At 36.0% G+C, this 17,225-nt stretch overlaps 1 protein-coding gene across 1 annotated transcript in view; it reads right to left on the minus strand.

Moving 5' to 3' along the window:
- PPP1R9A (protein phosphatase 1, regulatory subunit 9A) overlaps positions 1-17,225 on the minus strand; it is a 117,696-nt gene that overhangs the window by 44,053 nt on the left and 56,418 nt on the right. The window contains exons 6-9 of the mRNA XM_008589724.1: positions 8,508-8,561; positions 5,695-5,924; positions 4,073-4,169; positions 3,796-3,967 (exon numbers count right to left, since the gene is read on the minus strand). Of these exons, the coding sequence (XP_008587946.1) occupies positions 3,796-3,967; positions 4,073-4,169; positions 5,695-5,924; positions 8,508-8,561 (553 nt within the window). The remainder of the gene's footprint in view (positions 1-3,795; positions 3,968-4,072; positions 4,170-5,694; positions 5,925-8,507; positions 8,562-17,225) is intronic.

Genomic DNA, 17,225 nt, shown 5'->3' on the forward strand with positions numbered 1-17,225 from the left:
AAACTCTTCTTCAGGTATTCAAAGCCTACATTTTACTCTAGGAATACCTTATACCACTTCAAATGGCCCCCCACCTTTAGCATAAAGCCTATGAATTAGGAAAAAATTATCCTAATTTTATTGAATTTTTCTCTTTTTTGAATTCCCTCATTTCTTAAGATACTTATATAGTTCATTAAGTTCTATTATCTATCTCCTACTGAACTCTTCCTCTTCCTCACCCTTGATCCTAACCACCCCACAAATTATATACCTTGTTGTATACTTGGCAGGGCCTAGGACTGACTCTACCTCGCAGCCACCCTTCCACTTGCAAGTCAGTGTGCCACCTAAAGCATGCCTAGAAGCAGGTTTTCAGTGGTCGAAATAACCCCCCTTCTCATACTTACTCCGACCTCTCATGATAGGATAATCATAATAAATATGTAACTTCCACCTATTGGTCCTAGTCTTTCTCTTATTATCTCTATGGAATGTGCATAATCCTTCTTTAAAAAAAAACAGCCTATAAAGTATTTGAAGCTGAAAACAGTATAATTATAAAGACCCTGGAATACTGAGAACTTCAGGCAGAGCATATTGTTTCAGTGACTATTCTAGAGAATCTAGTAAAACTAAGACTACAACCCTTTAACTTACCAAGATCTCTTAACAACCCTGTTCCCTACTCTTATTCTAATTCTAGCCCTATTTAAGCATTAAGAAATGACAAACATGAAATGTAGTAGGGCAGAATTATCATTTTTCCTGTCCTGTTGTATATGGAAAATAATGTTTGACCAGCACACTGTTGTAAACTAGAATGCATTTGGGGTCTCTAAAAGCTCTAGGTGAAAAGAAAATTGTTACCTTTGCTTTATGTAATTATAATAAGAAAAAAGTATTAGAATGTATTAAATAATAAAATTTGTATGTATAATATTTATCAAAATTTTAATGAGATACTTGAGTTGGCTTAGTTTATAGAGAAACATACAAATGGTGTTCAAATATAATTTTAACTGTGGTAAATTTCTTGATGGTTTGAAATGGTTTTATACGTCAAAAATTTACAATAATTCAATATTGAGAGTCCCATAATTAACCCATTCCCAGTTGGGAAGCTCTGTCCTAGAAGTACATGAGACCACGTGCAGAAATGTCTGCTTACAGGCTCTTCTTTTCCTCCTTCACTTGCCTTCCCTTTTCTTTCTTTCACTATTTCACTTTCTGTAATGTGTCCGGGCAATTGACATCAACTATATGTCAATGAAAGACAGCTTTTCATTGACCTATAACTGATAATCCTTTTGCTTCATGAGCCACCTCAAGGCCTAGAAACATGTTAACCCACTCATCTTGGCATTCCAGAGCTCGGAAAGCAAATCACAGCTGGATAGTCCATAGGAAGTGGAGAAGATGATATGGCATCTAGTTGGACAGAAACTAGGGGAACTGACTGTCACGGCTGTACCTATCCTGCAAAAAGGTGGTGGGGGATCTTTAAATGCTGAATGGCCTGTGTTAGGTCTGCAGCCTTACTCTCCTTTCGAAACCTCTAGTACTTCAGTGTTCCCTAGCAACAAAGGCAAAGGATCAATTTAGAAAACTGCTTTCCAGAGCATTCCTATCTAGCTACTGACCAAGCCATTTTAGTTCATGTGATCAAGCAACTGAAATTCAAGAAGATTTATCAATGACTGTCCTCAGCAGCAAAACTGGAAGAGCACTGCTTGATATGTACGCTACTAATGTCTGAAATGACTGATTCTACCTCTATGGCACAAGCATGGATTGGTTTCAGTAAGAATTAGTAGTCTCTGCATCTCACTGTGAACTGACAGTGTTGCTAGGGAAACTGATAATTATGTGGCAAAATGGAGAGTACAGAATAGAAAAAGGGTTCAGAAGAAATGTAAGGTTTTGATCCAAGTCAGTACGTTAATAGTATAGTTTGTCGACCTTCTGTAGTCATCTAATTTAATAAATACCATTAATTATATGTTTGACAAGATACAGATTTCCAAATTAAAAGAAATGAATAAAAATGAATAGCTACTGGCTACTGATCATACTTTGTGTATGCCACAGCAAGAACATGTATTTACTACAAACTACAATTATTTAAAGTTAAGATATCTAAAAAGGTGAGCAAAACATATTGATATCCAAAGAAAAACATTGGAAATCAAACCAACCTCATAGTGTCCCAGGTATAAAAATTATAATTCCATAAAAGCTTTAATAAAATTACTTTTTTTGCCTCATAAACTAATTTATATACCCTCAAAACATCCTATAAGGTGGGGAAAAAAGAATTACTGTTTTTATATTATACATAGTAAAATCAAGCTAGAGAAGCTAACTGATCTTCCTAAAGTCACATCGCTCCTCAGTTAGTGGTAATATGATGCTAAATCTTCCTCTTTCAGCCATCCAAGAGGCATTATTTATAAATTATATTCCCTTTAAGAAAACTCATTAGAAGATATAAACAAGTGAATAAATTCAAATCTCTAGATATCACCTTAATTTTAAATGAAGATTTTCAGTACTTTTCATTTTCAATGGTTAACAGGTTAGTTCTAAAAGTTAATAATAGAACATAAACTCTTGTTTATCAAGCAAAATCTCATTGGGGACATTTTAATATGTGAGAAAGATGATCAAAAAGATAAACAGATCATTATTAACAGGTTTTTACTGCACATTAAATTGCTGCCTGTGAGTTGTCAGTCCTATCATGACAATCCAGCTGCACAACGTTCTTTTATTGTCACTTTCCAAGGACTATTATGCATGTATTTAAAAAACCGAAACCAAAAGTTTTACATCCTCCTGTGTATTTATCTTTATGAATCTTAAACATTTTCTAATTTATAAATATAGATATTAAATATTCATTCACACTCATATACACACAACCCATGAATAGTGTGTTTTCGGGAAATAAGTGATTTATTTATGGTTAATGTATGAAAGAAGACAACTATTTACAATAGAAAATATGTGCAGTGTTTTGGTCTTATTTCGTCCTTGACAGGAGAGATGTGAGAAGCACTAATTAGATAATAAGGTAAAAGAACAAAACTGTACAGTACTTCTCAACTAAATGAATTCCAAGTGCTAGAAGCAGGCAGTCAGCCTTCTGATGTTATAGAAAAGATCTTTAGTCTAGTGATTTACCAATTCATGGGCCGGCCCGCTGGCGCACTGCTACAGTGTGCCGCTTGGGAGCGTGGTGGCGCTCCCGCCGAGGGTTCGGATCCCACATATAGACCGGTTCCCGCTCACTGGCTGAGCGAGGTGCGGGCGTAACACCGAGGGTTGCGATCCCGTTGCCGGTCCCGGTCCGGTACGGGCGCGACACTGAGGGTTGCGATCCGTTGCCGGACACGAAAAAAAAAAAAAAGACAAATTCTAAGCCTTACTAATTAATACACAAGTAGTGCAACTCACCTTAGATGGGATGGAATATCATCTTTATTTTTTTTTAATTTAATTTTATTTTTTTGACAGCTGGCCAGTATTGGAATATCATTTTTAAGGCAGTTTATTAAGTCTTCCAATTTTATGATGGTTTTAAAATAATATGTGGTGTGTCTTTAGTTGGGATTTTGTTAATTCTTTACATTAAAGCATTCATGTTTTGATAAGGCAAAAGCTAAAATGATATACTCCTACTTTGACAGGACTTTTCTCTTTCCCAAAATAGGAAGGCATTTTCAACTTTTAAATCTCTGGTCAGAAAAAGAAGAATATAGAGCCAAATTACACAGTCATTAAAAACAATCTTTGTGGTTAGGTTAAACAAACCTTGACTTAGACCATCTTGACAAGATGTCTGCTTGACATCCAAGTTCTCCATGGTATCTCCTTTAGAGACTTCACCAAGAGAAGTTCTTCTCTCAAAAATGTTGTTGTTATTGTTAACTTGAGTCCCATTTTGCTTCAATAGCCTGAACACCTCAGCTTCCAAATCTCTAATCTAGGGGAAAAAAAAAAATCCATTCATAAAACTCTAACCAGCACTCCTCTCTAAGTACCAGGCAAAACCACCTTATTATTTAGTGGATTTTAGAGTACAACTCACCCTCACTTGTAGGCCTTGAACTTCTACAACATGAGCTTTTTCCAAATCTTCTATTTTCTTTCTTTCTGCTTCCTGTCTTTTGATGAAATCAAGCTCTCTTAAGAAGAAAATAATAGATCTGATTGTATCAAACACTCAATAAACAAGAAAATGTGAAAGTTCTTATCTGAAGCATTAAACTTCACAGTGGGATAAACAACTGGATAGCTATTTAAATAAATAGAACTCAATCATACTTAGAGAAATAGTATGAAAGAAAATAAGACATCTTTCATGGGTCACAAAGTAAAGAAAAATGCTTTGATTCTACTTATTATGATTTTCTTCTGTAGCTCCTGATTATAGAGCACCCATAACATTTAGATAGGAGCTACGGCACTAATGACCCACCTTGGGTAATTTAGTGAAAATAATTACATGTCAGGTAGAAATGATTCCATATTTCCAATATCATACACATTGTAAATTGATGGAACTGGATGGTAAGAGCTCAAAAAATATAATTGTAATAAAATTTCTTTCTATAAATAACAGTGGAGAGGAGGCTGGTTGGAGTAGAAACACTGAGGGGAGCATTCACCTACACACTAAAGGATAATATGGGGAGAAGGAGAAATAGCTCCATTTTGAAAGCTTGAAATAGAATATGCAAATTTAACAAAATTTATTATAAAATTATTACATGAAGGAGAGTTAGGGATGATATTTTTGGCAAAAAGAGTTAAAAATAGTAATGTATTTAATTCAGTCACAAAGAGCAATTACCCCCTTTGAACAATAAGCTTTTTACAGCAATCTCTTTTAAATATTAAAAATATTATTTTCATAACAGGAAATAACAGAGACATATCTTACATATGTGCTCATATCAATCTTACACATATGCTCAGCTTCTAAGGTTTGGCATGGAAGATCAGAAAGGTATTCACACTACTTTTTTGTTTTAGCTAAGCAGAAGTAACTGATGGAAAAACCAAGTAAAAATCTCCCTGGTTTCCCTGACATTACATCAAGATCCAACAGGTGGAAGCAAAGCTGCAGTAGCTCAGAAAGAGCTGTTGAAATTCAAAACCAGAATGGGGCGACTATCGTTCTCACTGTAGAGAACTGAGGCCCTTGTGATTCTCTCAACAGCTGAGATATGCAGAGTGGGAGGGCGGTGGGTCTTGCTAGTCAATATTTACACTGTCTGTAGTGGGAAAATTCTGCAGTTACTGATTCTAAGAACAGAGCTAGGAGCAGCTTGATCTAGGCCCCAACTTCTGCTCTGTATGCACTATATCTGATAGTCAATCATTCTGTGGGACTTCAGTTGGGCTTCTTTCCTCTAAATCACAGAGATATTCCAAAAAGGATGAAAAAATTCAAATGTTTTAACAGTTACTATCAATGATTAACTATCAAAAAAATTAGGTTGCCAAAAAATTGTAAAATATACTAAGTATAATCTCATATGAAAAAAATGACAGATGTGGTTTCCAAAACTTAATGTCTATTTATGCTGCACTGAGAGGAATAATTCTGCTGTCATCTCTTCTATTACACTAGATATGACAAAATTTTTGGATATAAACCTTCTTTAGACACACACAACTATCCTTTAGTCATTAGATACTGCTTACTTTTGTTGAAAATCCTTGATCAATTTCTTTGCCTTATTATACTTCTTTTCCAAGGCCTGATACTGGCTTTGAGTCTCTTTGAGATGTTCATTCACTGTGTGGCATAATGTTTGAGCCTCAATCCAGTAGCTCTCCAACTTCAACATCCTTTCTTTATTCTCTTCTATGTTCTGTTGAAGTTGGGTTTTTTCTAGTTCCCACCTCACTTTCTCATTTTCTGCCGCCTGCAGCTGAAGAAAGCAAATGTCAGGGCAAGGATAATTTGGGTACTTCTGTAGCAAAAATCTCATATTTTTATAGCGTGTCTTAGATTAAATTCCACTGTTATACATACTCAATATTCAAAACACCTTGAGATGAGAAGAGCAAGTTTTATCTTCATAATTTTGTAGATGATAAAATGAAAGCCTTGAAAAAGCAAAATGATTTGTCCGAGGTCATACATTTGATAAATGATAAAACATGGATTTGATTCCAACTCCATGACCTTTCCATCATACCATGTGGTCTGAAATTCTGTGAGCAGTAAAAGATGCTTTAGAGTTTGACTGATTATATCTAATGAATGCCAGTGTGTTATCTTCGAGAGTTTTTTAAATGTATAATTATATGTAAAAAATCAACTAGAAAGGGAGTGGAGAGAGGCAAGGAGGGAGAGAGAGAGAGGGATGGAAGCACAATATGGCCTAATGGTAATGAGGGGGACTCTGGAATCATTCAGCTTAAATTAGAATCCCAGTTCTGCCATTACTAGCTGGTAAACTGGGCAAGTAATTGAAGTTCTCTAAGTTCAATTATATCATCTGTACAATGGAATTGTGATATAACACATCAGCATGCTTCGAATAGATCCTCGGGCATAACAATCATCTGATAAATGCTAGCTATTTTTACTTCACTTTTAACCCTTTTATTGATATTATTAAGCCTTTATTTCAGTTGACATGAACACAGTCTGTAGCTAATTATTTTACAGGCAGTGTTATGAATTTCTAGAGCCTTATAAACCCCAATTCCCATAAATGTATAAAAGATAGTATAAGTAAAAATACAAACCGTTGCTTGATTGATTTAATCTCTCCAATGGAAGAGAAAGGCAGCTTTTTGTGGTTTCTGCCTCCAGGGACTCTTAGGAATAGACAGTATACTAGTCTAACACCCTCATTTCTACAGAAATTCAAGACCGATCCTTTAGGTGAGGGCTTAAAAGCCACTTATTCAAAATAACTGTCTGGCCTTCAAACTAGTGCTTTATCTACTTCATATACCTTCTTTAATGCCCAAAAGGATGCCGAGTCATTACAAACTATCAATGTTCAAAATCAAGACATTCCAAAATCAAGACATTCCAAAATCATACAGCATTCAGCAAATGGAAATATGTATTTATATGAACATATATACATACACACACACACACGCTTTTGTGTATACTTTTAACTAAACACATTTGCAAAACAGATGACAAAGTAAAAAGGTAGCCAAAAACATTCCAAAATTAGAAATTCTATTATCAACATGGATAATGAAGAATCAAAGTAAAGTAAGCTGAACTGTAGCTGTTATGTGCCAATTTAATAAAGAGAAAAATACAAAATATTAATTTAAAACAATTTCTAAGTTTAAATGTTGATAGTCTAACACATAACTCTGTTAAAGCACTTACTATCACAGGGGATCTTTTTCCCTTGCTATAACAAACAATTTTTTAAAATCTTCTATTCTTCTTTTCTATGTCAAGAAACAATAACAATTTAAAACAGGACTAGGTTTTTTTACTGCATCTTTTATTAAGCAATGCTTTGTATCAAGTTGTTTATTTACCAAACTAATTTAAAAATTATTATTCACAGAGCTGGGCTGACACCATGAATGATATATAGACATGTTTTGACTAAAGAGCGACAGTGAATTAGCTTAGAATACCATTTAACCAAAACAGCTTTGCTAACTCATCTACATTTAAAACACATGAAAAAACCAAAACAAGTGTTCAGTGTGAACAAAGAAACAGATCATTAGTGGTGGAGGATTAATTATGTCTTAATTTTTAAAAAACCACAGAAACAACAAAGGATATTGTTTTAAAAGTAATTCAAAAGATATTTTCAAATTTCTGAAATTGTGCGTTTGATAAAACTAAACAAAAAAATTGCAAGACTAAGTCTCATACAAGTACTTTATAACATACCAATTAAAAATGCACTTTTGAATCTTGTATTATTTTAAATATAAAGACTAAAAATACACACCCCTTATTATCAAGACCTTTTCTCTCCCCCAAATTTAAATAATGTGAACTAAACCTGTCTAAAAATTTCCAGTAGTAACTGGCACCTAAAATCAATTATGCATTTATTACGTTCTTAATATTTGTTAATGGAATTATAAATTATTTCTACCAAAGATAATGTGCTACATCACAGTACATTGTTTCTGATGAATAAGCTAAAAGTAAATGATTAAACCTATTTACAATAAAGTAAAGACAAAGATATATTATAGCTTATGCTTAAAGAATTAGTGATCAAAACATACTAAGGATATTGAGTCATTAAAATATTACTTTCTGAGAAAAAAACTGGCCACATATGTACAAATACATACATGTATTTAAAATATGGTGTTATTTGCACTGAGGGGGAAGTAGGTACATTCTCTCACTGGCATCTTTGTCTATGCACCTAACAGTGGAAATGAATCTCTCTCATTTGCATTCTTTCAAACGCACGGAAACAAATCCTTTGGTCCTAGGGTTAAATTTATTCGTGAGTTTAAAAAGTGCAATTCAAACACCATGTATTGGTGCTTACCTTGGTCTTCAATTTTTGAATCTCTGCTTCTGTAACTGCATGTTTAATTTGCAACTGAAAATTGAAAAGAAAGAAAAAATTTGAACTAATATAGTGTATCTATATTTTTAAAGCCTCAGCAGCTAAGCGTATAGCTTATTACATAGTAAAAGGCCTAGAAAAGTGCTGCAATGATGCAGGTTGTAAATTAAAACGTCTAGTGTGTAAAATGACACTAGGTGTAAACTCATTAAACACGGGGTTTATGGACCACACTCCCTAACATAAGATTAGGTTACCAATTTAATTGCTCAGGGACCAAAGAAAAGAAAACCCTTTTCTTGCCCTCTTTATAGTTCTTCCTTTGTGATACTAGGGTCAAAGAACTTTCCCTGTTGTGTCTAGCCAATTGAACGGCTTAAGCAAGCCAGCCGGTAGCTGTGTAAAGATTCAATTCCAAATCTGGAAGAAAGGTGGCGCCCTGGTTCTGTGAGTCGCAAGCACATTCTGATAGGCAGCTCGGCTGCAAAGGGGGAGAGGAGAAGGACGCAGTTCCGTAGCAAATTCTATGATTTTTTTTTTTTTTTTTTTTTAATTGCAGGAAATGTAAAGATCCAGATTTCGGTCCACCAAAGGATTTACTCGAATTGAAGACTCAGATCCCGAAAAGCTTCTGCTACAGTTTATTAGCATGAGAGTCACCGATTCCGTTTTGCTTCTCCCCTCCCCCCACATTGTTTTCTTTGTAAGGGATGAGGAACGAAAGAATCATTTATTCATATCCTTAAGGGACAAATATCCCCAAACTGAAGTAAAACAATTTATGGGTTCACAATTTCTTGTCTGAAATCCTTGAGGCCAGCCAGATGTTTTTGGAATTCAGAATTCTTCCAACTTCAGAAAGGTAATTAAATGCACTTTCCATATATTACATAATACACAGCAGGGTCTATGAAAGCAATTTGTAATCAAACGTGTGAATATTTTTGCCACCAAGCATATGAATATTCCCACTAAGCGAGGTATAGTAAACAGCATATTCTCAGTTTGGGTCAGGTCATACCACCAAATTAGTTTGCCACAAACTTATAAAAAAGACAGTTTTCAGAGCATTTGGGATTTAGGACTGTACATGAGGGACCATGAACTTATACTATTCCTGTAATTATGCAGTCTAAGACGTTTTCTTATCAGGAAAAGTAAGTGAATCTGCGGACAGAAGGACAAAAACCTGTAGTTCTCAGACTGGCCACGTGGAAGTTTTAGACCACCACACTTCCTAAACCTCAGCTATCTTTTAGGTTTGCGACCTGTACTTCCTTGGGTTTTACCTGGTTGGTAGAAAAACGATAAGGGAAAGAAGCAAGAATCAAGGATAGGTCGATTCAATTCAACACTCTTAGATGCCAATGGTTTAACAGCTCAGAACCCGGGGGTCCCCATGCTGCTTGCAAAGTGCTCCTTCCTGGATGTTTTCAGTTCTGGGTGGTCTGCACTGCCACAGCTGTGCACTGCTCTCAGTCACCTTGAAACTATATTTTAAATGGACTCTGCCCCACTCACACTGCTTATTTCACTTTCCCTCTTTCTAACTTGGTCCCTCTGGCCATCTTGCTGATGTGGCTATTGCTCCCTTTCACTCTCACTGGGTCCTAGGGGCTTCTGCACTCTAACTAACAGTCTCTAATTAGAATTCTTTTATGAGGCCCAAACAGCCATTACTGGCTTGTTAGTTTCTTACCACAGCCCTGGTCGTACAACTCTTATTCACCTGCCTTTAGCAGATGCTCAGAACGCTACTGTGCCTGACAAGGAATCGATTGCAAGCTTTCTCAGTGACTAGGTTGTAAGAGGATACAAAAGATAGAGCAGTGCTGCTCTAAAATCCCTCCAACTCCCTTCCTCCTTGCTGATGAGGTGTGTGCTCATCTGAAGCCCTGGTGTGAGTGTATCTTTCCAGAGCCTGACAATGCCAAGGCAACCCAGCCTGCTAGGCTCAAATGTCCAGTGGATCCTCCAACTGTGGGCCCTACAGTGAACTCACTACTGAAGAATCAGGGATCCTTACACTTCTGGTCTTACTTTAGGTCTGGAGAACTAAGGCTCAGAGAAAAGAACCAACCTGGTCTAGTCCTCACAGTTAACCCATTAAAACCAGAACTAGTCACCATTAAAACCAGGATTATCACACATGGATCTTTTGGTTCTGAGCCATTTCCATTTTCTAAAAAATAAGGATTAACTCAACAGGTTTTTATTGAAGAGTTGCTACATGCAAGATGCTGTGAAGATAACCCTTTCTCCCTCTAATAAATATTAGGGCTAACCTTCCCTACCAACATAAACTAACAAAATTTGAGAAAAAAGGTAAAACTACTTAGATATTAGACATATTACTTATATATAATTTATAAATATATGTGCACACACACACATATGGCTATAAGGAATTGTTTTCCATGAAGCTATTGTACTTCAGTGTGAACATGCTAGAGCATCCAGTAAAGCCATGTACCTAGCTGATTTTAGAACATCCGTGTTATTGACAAGATCTACTCCTTGCTCTTTCTACCATGTGCCAATTGTGAAGGCTAGCTAAGTTAGAGTCAGACCACTTGAATTCATCTCAGGCCTACCATGTACTAGCTACGTAGTGCTGAAAAATTACTTACCCTTCCCTACCTTTGCTTTCCTCACCTGTAATATGCAGTTCCTTGTAGTTCACAACCTTCCTTGCAGGAAGATTAAATTAGACAGCCCATGTAAAGCATTTAGCACAGTGGCTAGCACAGAATAAGTCCTCAGTTAAGTCAGCCAGAACCAGGAAAGAATGATCCAAAGAACTCAAAAATGACTACCACAACACTAATTCTCAGTTAAAAGTGCTAAATGCTATAAAATGTCATACACGAACTAAAATGAACACCTCTGATTTTATTTGAAGAGTAGCAAGAAATCAAAAGGGCAGATTTCACAGTGGACACTGTACTATGAGAACATGCCAAATTGTTTTCTTGGTGGTTACCTTCTGGTAGGGTAACCAAGTATATGGTGTGCAACTCGTTGGGACTTTCTTTGCTCAGATCCTATGACCTCTGTAAATTGTTTTTCTGGGCCTCAGTTTCCCATATGAAAAATAAGAGGTTTGGATGGGAAGAACTCCAAAGCCCTTCCATGTACTATAGGAGTGACATTTATGAAACAAAGAGGCGGGAGATAGTTGTCGTGGTTGCAAAGTCTAGAAATTCTTGTCCCAAGGCAGCATTTTCATTTTTATGAATGCATACACTAGATTAACCCACTGATATGTGGGACAAACTGTGAAACAGCCCACACTGATCTATCCCAACTCTCTCATGCCACCAAAACTGAGCAACAGAAGGGAGCTGAACTCATTAGTAGTGAGTTGAGAACGAATGATAAAAGCTTTAGTGTTACTAACTTCAGCTAAATTCTTTACATACAAGAAAGCAGAATGAACTGTATAAATTCAGACATTATTCAGAGGATGGAAAAAAGTTCTAGTGAAAGGTTTTCTTAGTACTCGTAGGCATAAAATTATAGACATGATTATTTTGATATGGTATTCATGTTAAGAGAATTTCTACAAATACATCACTATTAGTAGGAAAAGTATCAAAAATACATTAAGTGAGCCCTTTCATTTTACACAGTAAGAAACTGTCTCACTGGGCATAAGCAGAGCTAATAGGTGCCAAATCCAGGTTTTGGAAACCTCAGCCCATGATTCTATCCACTAATACAAAATTTCTTGTACTTGTAGGACCCTTTATCTTTTTTTATCATCTCACTTTATCATTGCAAGTGACTCTCTTTATCACTGCAAGTGCTGTCAACCTCATTGTTCAGAGAAGTCACAGAGCTTCTTCAAGTTTCCACTAGGAGTAGATGGCAGAGTGGAAACAATCCCAGGTCTAACTTCATACCTCTGTTCCTCCCATTACCATGTGTCAACCTGAACCAGTCACTTTGGAATATAATTCTCATTTAATCCTTACAGAAACTCCAAGGCACATGTCATCATTGTCACTTCCCATACAAGAACTATTACTGGAAACCATGGATCACTTACGGGAGTCTCTGACTAGTTTAACACTGAATGCAAAATGGTGTTCAATTAGCTGCTGTTATTATTAATGGAACTTAAAACACCTCCCTCATGATTCAACCAGCAGGTAGTGAATGAAACTATGTGCCAGGTACTGTGCTAGTCGCAGGGGACATGTGAACATGACATAGAAGACACCTTCAAGATACTTACATCAAGGAGATCAGTAAATAACACTTCCTGACAGAAGTCTCCAGATCGCCCTGAGAGAAAGGTCAGGGGGGACCTGCTCCTAGATGGCTTGATTAGCTTTTATTTCTATAACCAGGTCAGATGACCTTTCGCTTTGGCCTGTTTGTCCAAATGTGGACCCTACCTTCCAGGCAAAGAGGACACAATGGGCCTGAGATACCTCCATTTCACAAGGAAGAGAAAATTGCTTTTCAAGGGGGTAAAGAACCTGACAAAAGAAGCATGGTTGGCAAAGGTTGAGTTTTCTTCTTCTAAAGCAGTTCTCTTCCCACATGTTTAAGAGATTTATGTCAGGGATCAATAACCTTTCCAAAGAGGAGGTCCAAAGGTTTGCAAGTCAGGCTGACTGACAGCAGGGAGAGCAGTTCAACAGGGCTGGTAATAGAAACAGAGAGCCTGAAATGCCTTTTGGAACTCAGGCTTCAGAGAATTGAGGTTTGGAGAAAAGACTTTGGCTGGGAGGACACGAATAAAAAGAAAAAGTTAAGGATTGCAGGTCAGTGTCTTTTAACTTTCACGATCAATCTCTTCATCTCTTCTGTCATCTTTAACACGAATGCCACAGATATCCGCCCTAGAATTTCACCACAAATAAACATACACATTCCTACAGAGAACCGTGGCTCTCATTTAACATTCTGCAGGTGTACCTGCTGTGTAAATTTTTTGTTTATTTCTTTCAGACAGATGAAAACAGAACATGTACTCATATCACTGAATCAATACAATTTAAATATAACTCCGTTAGAGATAGAAATATCCTTATATGGAAACATCAATAGTGCGATTGAACTTTTGTACTCTCTCTACTTACCCTGAGCAAGCATGAAAAATATTTTTCTTTAAAAAGTAAAAAATACTATTTTTGCAGGCAAGATTTTAAGAGAGCTCTCATTCCAGAAATTTTACAAACAGATAAAAGCAACATTCTCTGATCTTACTTTACAAGGGCAAAACAGTAACTGATATTTGCATAAAACTTTATAAAGTGGTTTTAGCACTGGAATCAGAGTTTTTACGATGATCTTTGGAGTACCTGACTGATGTCTATCTTATCCACAACAGTATAAGCTCCACAACAGAAGGAATAGGAGTCAGTTTTGCCTACATTTTGGTGCTATTAAAATGAAGCTATGCCATATTTCTTCATTATTTCTGCTCAAATAGATATATTTGATATATGGCATCTATCTTTAACAAAAGTGTTTTTCTCAGAGAATAGTGTAAGCAAAATGAGCTGAAATTGGCTGCATGAACAATATCATTACCTAATCTGAATGACAACACTAATTTAGCATAGAGTGAGATTTTCTTTATTTGTGTGTGTGTGTGTGTGTGTGTGTGCGCGCGCACGCGCGCAACCAGTAAAGGGAACGCAACCCTCAGCTTGGTGTCGCCCGCACTGCGCTCAGCCAGTGAGTGCACTGGCCATCCCTATATAGGATCTGAACCTGCAGCCTCGGCGCTATCAGCGCTGCACTCTCCCAAGTGAGCCACGGGGTCGGCCGTAGAGTGAGATTTTCTAACAAGGTCACTCCCGAAGTAGGTACTAATAAACTGATTATTAGTGATAATCATAAAAAGGCAATAAATACTGACAACAGTGTTTCTAGAAAAAAAAACCAGAAGATGCTGGATATAGTTGAAAATCTGTACTTATAGCTCCTTTTAAAATAAATATCTGTTTACTACTAAGTAGGTAATAGTTTATAGATTCTCTACACGTTAGGGGAAAGTTCCAGAAAGATTATATTATTATCCAATGCATTTATAACTTTTCTAGATTCTTTTTTCATGGACTTATTTTATTTTTTGTTGTCTTTTTTTTTTTTTTCGTGTCCAGCAACGGATCGCAACCCTCGGTGTTGCGCCCGCACCTCGCTCAGCCAGTGAGCGGGAACCAGTCTGTATGTGGGATCCGAACCCTCGGCAGGAGCGCTGCCGCGCTCCCAAGCAGCGCACTGTAGCAGTGAGCCACCGGGCCGGCCCCTTTTTTCATGGACTTAAATAAATAAAATAACACAACTTTTGGACCCCATTTTTTCCTCAAGAGAAATGTGGTGTTGGTTTTACTGGTGCTAACAGCTCCTGAGAAGTGGTGAAGGGGAAGCACTGGACAGTCCATTTAAATGATGCCTGGCTAGCAGTGCCTGATGGAGCCTCTCCCTACTTTCCACTAAATTACCAGTAAAAACACATTAAAAAAAGAAAAATTCATAACTCAAAATAAACACCACAACTAAAAATAATTGTTCCTAGAATATGAAAGAGTCATGAAGTTGAATTAAGAAAAGTGTCCAAGCTTCACTACGAAGATAGGGAGACACTTTGTGCCACCATCACTCACTGCCTGAGAACCAGTCTATCCAAAGAGGGAGGTAGACAACCTCTACTGTCTTGCCCAGGAACAGGGGACCTCAAGCCAAGTTCTGTAACTCCCTCAGTATTCCCTATTTGTTCAGAAAGCAACTGTCAGAAAAGAGAGAGGGTGCAGGAAGGAGGCTGATGCACTGTGTGCAATTGCTTGTTGCATACTTTCAGCTACAGACCCCAAAGTAGAGCAATATAGACAGGGGTGGTCCTACTACATGTCTTGGTAGCAAGAAATACCAGGAATTATCATTTATTTCTGAGTGGCGAGATTTAAAAATATCTCACCTTAGTACAGAGAACTGCCCTGGATTGACAGACTGCTAGAAAACAGCAACTGGGCTGGAAACTAGGCATGTAAGTATGCCTTCCTATTGTAGGTCGAAAAACGAAATTCATAATTTAAAAAATTAATGTCATAATGCCAAATACAAAAAGGCTGTCATATCATTTCATGATTAAAAAAAGGAAAACCAGGCAACTTGGAACCTATTAATAAATACTACAGATTATGAGAATATCTGAGAAGATAATGAGAATATCAACTTGAAAACAGAAATAAGTAAACCTGTGACATGATATATCCCATAAATATAATGATACTTTAAGGTAACTCTTTGTTATACCAGATTGAAGAGAAAGTGAAGTAGGATAAGTAAGAAAACTAAACATTTCATAAGAGAAATAAGTCATGCTAGAAGTGCTAAAGAGCATAGACGAGTTTGAAGTTAAAAGCATATTTAATGCAACAGAAAATGGAATCATTGATATGACACAACAAATTTGAGAAACAATCTTAGAGAAAAAATAGACAATATCATAAAACAGGCAATAAATACCGGCAACAGTGTTTCTAGAAAAGAAACAGAAATAGAAAAAAAGAAAAATTGAAGAAAATATTAATGGGCTAAAATAAAAACAAAACAAAACAAAAACAAACATAAAACAAAGCAAATTAGAAGGAAAAAACACAATGAAAGGAGGTCTACATCAATAAATTCTCATTAAAAATCTGAAGTACAAAGCTGAAAAAAATATAAGCATCCAAATGCCAGGTTGACTTTAGACATTTCCTTTAAATTATACTTAAAATAATAAAGTTTGCCCTACAAATCTTCAGGAAAAAAGGTAGTAAATCAAAATGTTAAACTCAGCTAATTATTATTTCATGTTATGATAATTAGAATGTCACTCTCAATATGGGAAGCTCATGAAAACTATATCCTCCATAAATATGTAATAAGTTATTACTTGAAGACATACTCTAAGAAATAAGGAATAACTTAGAACTTAGGAATTAGGAAAAAATGCTATTAAACGAATAATACTGAAAATCGATTAGCCTGCCAGTGTAACTATTTGTTGTAAATATTATTATAAAGCTAACTGAAAACATGTTTTAAATTACATTTTAATAACAATCTCTTAGAGCCCAAGACTGTATCAAAAACTTACATATGGAGCATTCAAATGGTATTATTTTGTTCTTAATTTTTTAAATTATAGATATGGTTAAGAGAATACAGCAAAAACCTTTGAACCTATACATGAATTTTTTCCAATAAATATACTGGAATGCATTTGTGACATGCCTAACCAAATAGTTAAGTAGCCTAACTAACTGTAGGCTATTAGTAGCCTATTAGTAGTTATGTAACTACTTAACTACTACTTAAGTGATAATGAGTTCCCCACCCCCACCCCACAGCTTGGGGTATGTACCCTGCAGAAAGTTATATGAGGATTTTCTACTGGGGTAGGGGTCATCACCCATAACCCTTGAATTGTTCAAGGGTCAACTGTACTTTTTAAAAACTTGAAAATAACCCATAGTAAAAACCAATAAAAATAAAAGAAAAGTAAAGCATAAAATGAAATGACAGCAATTAGACCTTGAATAATTATAACCATTAATTTAAATTGTTTAAATTTTCTTAGTAAAAGAAACAAACAGCAACATTATATTTTTAAAAGTTACAATAAAACAAAAAGCTGCAATTAGATTTATGTTAAATGTAGGTGGACACTTATACACTGGTGTGTTTATC

Source organism: Galeopterus variegatus, unplaced genomic scaffold (genome assembly GCF_000696425.1).
Source record: "Galeopterus variegatus unplaced genomic scaffold, G_variegatus-3.0.2 Scaffold5613, whole genome shotgun sequence".
In the NCBI taxonomy this organism is placed as follows: domain Eukaryota; kingdom Metazoa; phylum Chordata; class Mammalia; order Dermoptera; family Cynocephalidae; genus Galeopterus; species Galeopterus variegatus.